The 5029-nt window shown below is 44.7% G+C and overlaps 1 protein-coding gene across 1 annotated transcript; it reads right to left on the bottom strand.

Moving 5' to 3' along the window:
* Window positions 1-399: 399 nt before the first annotated feature.
* FGFBP3 (fibroblast growth factor binding protein 3) lies at window positions 400-1164 on the bottom strand (the record flags this gene model as incomplete). The annotated part of the gene is made up of 1 exon (XM_081158231.1): window positions 400-1164. The coding sequence occupies one exon, from the start codon at window positions 1162-1164 to the stop codon at window positions 400-402; it is 765 nt and encodes a 254-aa protein (XP_081014357.1).
* Window positions 1165-5029: the final 3865 nt, after the last annotated feature.

Below are 5029 nucleotides of genomic sequence, written 5' to 3' on the forward strand. Positions count from 1 at the left end.
ACAGGACACATTTCTATCAGATTCCCGCATGAGATTCACATCACTTTAGTCACTCCTCCGGCTCCCCTATTCTTTTCAGCCTCTGTCTGTACCCATGTCTCTCTCCCCAGTCTGCAGTTTTTACACATTTAAGGTATGCCTACCTCTGTTTCCACCATTTCTTCTGGTCTTAGTGAGGATGGCGACTTCAGATTTTTTAATTTCTCTGCTGTCTCAGAGGTTCTCCATAACCCTTCCACTCTGATCCCAAGCCCACCCCACCCCCACTTCCATTCTAGAACCTGGGTCCTCCCCCCTCTATCCAGTATCTCTTGGCCTAAGGTGCCCTTCGCTTCCCCGTCGAGCTGAGCACCTTCTCCCTCGACCCCCCCCCCCAAGTCTCTTCCCCGGCCCGCAACCTCAGCCATTCCAGAAACTAACAAAGAAGTTGCAGAGGGAGTGCCACTTCTCAGCACAGTAGGTCTCCGTGAGCTTCGCGTTCCCGTCCAGCCCGTCGGGGTCGGGCCCTGTCCCCCAGGGTGGCTCCTGGTCTGGGTCCGACACCGCCTTCCTCTTGCCCCCTCCAGCCTTCTTCTCAGAGGGCTTCCCTTTGGGGCGCGCGCTCGGGGGAGGCGGCACCCTCGCGGCGGGACCGACCGCGCGCTCCCGAGGCCGCCCGCGGTCGCTGGCCCCGGGGAAGCCCGCGGCAGTGGGGCGGCCGGGGGGGCCCGCGTGGGCCACGAGGCGCAGCTCGGCGCCGCGGCCCCTCTGGCCGGCGCACAGGCGGGCTCGGAGCGGCGCGGGGTCCCGGCAGGGCCGCCGCCTCCTGCGCAGCCGGCCGAGCACTCGCTTCCAGTAGCGCGCGCGGCGGGCGGCGTCGGCGGCGCAGCGCGCGGGCTCCGCGCGGTAGGCGCAGCGGCGGCGCTCCCCGTCCGGGCCCTTGCAGCGCAGCCACAGCTCGCCGCCCGCCGCCGGCCCCGGGGCGGGGGGCAGGAGCTGCCAGCTGCACGCGTGGCCCTCGGGGCTGAGGAAGCGGCCGGTGGAGCCGCCCGCGGGCTCCCGGGCCGCCTCTGCCACGCCGCCCGCCGCCCCCTGGCCCCCCCGGGCGGCCGCGAGGAGGCAGCCGCCGGGCAGCAGCAGCGGCAGAAGCAGCCAGAGCGACGCTCGCAGCTTCAGAGGACTCATTGCTCAGGTCGGCTCTTCCGGGACCCCTGGGCGCTTCAGAGGTGGCAGGGTCGGGACAGCAGCATCCTTCAGGCCCGGGGACGGAGGCAGAGGCTGCTTCTTACGGAACCCGGCTTAGCCCTTGGCCCCGGCACATGCACCGGCGAATCCCTCTCCCCAGACTTCCTGGGCGCTGGTTTCCAGGGAGCAGCAGCCCCACTGAAAAGTTCTCCTGGGAGAAAATGATTTACTGTCTAAATCATCGTTTTAAAATAAAAATTTAAACCCCGTGCAAACAAGAAAGCAAAGCAATGCCTGACCATTACCACCTCCGTCCCCTCCCACGTCCACACCCAATAAACTATCCCCCAGATCATTTCAGAGTATTCCTCAGAAGCTCACCGAGTTCTGGCAGAGGTGGCGGAGCCTTCCTAGGGTACAGGGAATGACTGCAGGAGAGATCAGTCTGTTTTAGCCAGTTCCCAAGGAGTGACCGTGTTGTCAGTGGGACAGACGGGGCCTCTCCCACTGTGCCCCTCCCAGACTTCTTTCACACTGGGAGAATCCCCCCCCCCCCCACGGTAGAAGTGGCACTGTAACATGAAACAGAAATCTTGTATTTAGCTTCCAATGTTTAAAATAATCATGCGAATTTCAACAAGTAATTCTTTCCTTTTACATATTTAATCATTTGGACATAAAAGTTAAATTGAAAGATCTTAAACAAGACAATATTCTAAACCAGGCACAATTTATACTCTTTTTTTATATCATTCTGAGCTCTTTATTTTCACTCATTTCTAATAGTCTTTCTTATCTCAATAATTTAATCCTAATAATTGTTACTACTAATAAAATATGTTCTAGTTTATTAATGTACAATAGAGTCCAGCAGCTCCCCCAGGGGTAGACATTTAGACTTTCGATTATTTTTAGGTATTATAAGTCAATTATAAACTTCTTACCAAAATTGAAGCTTTAAAAAAAATAATTTATTTGGGTTACAGTTGCAAAGTAATATTACCAATTCAAATGCTATAATCTTTAAAAATGGACATGTTCTTGAATCTTGAAATTTTTATATTTAAGCAAAGCTAAAATATACATCAAGATATTCCATCATTTAAAAAAAAATGATCTCTTTAATAAATGTGATTTTTCTTAAATTTCAAGAGTTTATGCTTTTTACTGTAATTGTTTTACACATGTATTTTCCTAAAATACTTCTCCAAGATGTCAAGAAATCCTAATGTCTTCTTGCAGACTGTATTTTCTATTACTGAACTCTCATTGGTAGTTCCACTTGAATAGTTATAATTTGATTACTACTATAAAAACCAAAATATTTTGAATTAGAGGAATGTACTTGAATATGTATTAGCATATGTTAAATATACAATAGCATATATTGACCTAAGAAAGGAAGTTTTTGCAACTCTGGTGATACCAGAGAGATGAGGTGACTTACTGAAGGTCCTACATCGTTGAGTGATAAAGCCACCTGACTTTCATTGATCAACAATTATTACATTTCAGCTTTGTATTACTACAACCAATTTCAAAGTTAGTTGTGTTTTAATTACACCAATTTGATTAATAATGAAAAGCAATTAGTACCAATGAAGTTAAAAAATATTCACATAAGTTTGGTAAACAAGAGTAGCTTCTTAATATACTTGGAAGACGAAAACCTCTTTCTCAGAAAACGGTGTTTGTATGAGGAAAGCACTGAGGAGTAGTTACAGGCTTTTGTTAGTTGCTCTGGCATTACTTACTGCTATCAGCTGCTGAACCAAATTGGAATCGTTTCTCAGCTAAAGAGTGACATCTTGTGACATTCTGCGCTAATTACAGTAGAAAAGTTTATCATCTCAGGAGTCATAATTATACATTCCAGAGACCATGCTCTGTCAGAAACATTGTTCCCAGAGGAATAAGTAAGGCCACACAGATGTGGTATACCATGTCAGAAGGGGTAACTTCTTACCAGGGGTTACTTTTTACAAATTCTGGTAAAATATACATAACAACCATTTAACCATTTTTAGGTGTACAGTTCAGTGGCAGGAAGTACATGCAGACTGTTGTGCAACCATCACCATCATCCATCTCCAGAATGCTTTTTATCTTCCAAAACTGAAATTATGCTTGTTAAACAATAACACATTCCTTCCCTTCCTCTACCTCCTGGCAACCATCATTCTACTTTCTGTCTCTATGAATTTGACTACCCTCAGTGTTTCATATAAGTGGAATCATACAGTATTTGTCTTTTTTTAAATATGTTTTTATTGCTTTCAGAGAGAGAAAGGGAGAGGGAGAGAGAGAGACAGAAACATCAATGATGATAGAGAGTCATTGATCAGCTGCCTCCTGCATGCCCCCTACTAGGGATCCAGCTCCACTGGGGGCATGGTGTGTGCCCTGACTGGGAATTGAACCCTGACCTTGAGTTTCATGGGTCGATGCTCAACCACTGAGCAACACTGGCCGGGCCAGTATTTGTCTTTTTGTGACTGGTTTGTTTCACTTAACATAATGTCCTCAAGGTTCATCCATGTTGTAGTATGTGTCGGAATTTCCTTATTTTTAAAACAATAATATTCCATTGTGTGTATGTACACATTTTGTTTATCCATTTACTTGTCAATGGGCTTTTGGGTTGCTTCTGAATATTTGCTACTGTGAATAATGCTGCTATGGACATGGGTGTATAAATATTTGTTTGAGTTCTTGCTTTCAGTTATTTTGGGTATATACCCAGAAGTGGAATTACTGGATCATGTGGTAATTTTGTTTCTGACTTTTTGAGGAACCTACATACTGGTTTCCCAGAGTGGCTGAACCTTTTTACATTCCCAACAGTGCACAAGGGTTCCAATTTCTCCACATCCTTACCAATACTTGCTATTTACTGTTTGTTTAATTGCTTATTTTTGTTTTATAATATTCATCCTAATGGGTGTGAAGTGGTATCATTGTGGTTTTGATTTGCATTTCTCTAATGATTAGTGCTGTTGAGCGTCTTTACGTGTGCTTATTGGCCATTTGTATATCTTCTTTGTAGAAATGTGTATTTAAGTCCTTTGCTCATTTTTAAATCAGGTTGTTTTGCTGTTGTTGAGTTGTAGGAGTTCCTTATATATTCTGGATATGGATACACATATATGTGGCAAAATGGTAACATGGACAAGATGTAAACACACAAACTTCATAATAACAGTTATTTGTGGGACGGTAGGGAGGAGAATGGGATTAGAGAGGACTAAAAGACCCCAATTACACATTCAGTTTCTTAAGAATTTATCTGGCCCAGCTGTTTTTCTCAGTGGTTAGAGCTTTGGGCTGAGGACTGATGGGTCTCGGGTTCAGTTCCAGTCAAGGGCCTGTACTTCGGTTGCAGGCTGGATCCCTTGGCTGTGTGTGGGAGGCAACCAATTGATATTTCTCTCTCACATCAATGTTTCTCTTCCCCTCCCTTCCATTCTCTCTAAAAAAATCAATGGAAAAAATACCCTTGGGTGAGGATTAACAACAAAAAAGAATTTATCTGAAACAAATATGGTAAAATACTAACATTTGTTAAACCTGGGGGATGAGTACATGCATGGGTTTTATTCTCTATGTTTTTCTGTATGTTGAATATAACTCATAATTCAAAAATACAAATAGTATTGCTTTGTAAATAGTTTTTTTGAATTCATAGAAATTGTATTTCTATTGTAAATATTGTTCTATATCTTGCTTATTTTACTCAACTTATGGTTTTGAGCTTCATCCATATTGGCATATGTAGATCTAGTTAATTTAATTTAACTACTACTGTTGGTATCCCATCATATGCTATATAACATTTAATTTCTCCATCATTCTCATGATGGACATT

The sequence above is a fragment of the Miniopterus schreibersii genome (assembly GCF_964146895.1).
Source record: "Miniopterus schreibersii genome assembly, chromosome: 14".
Lineage (NCBI taxonomy): Eukaryota > Metazoa > Chordata > Mammalia > Chiroptera > Miniopteridae > Miniopterus > Miniopterus schreibersii.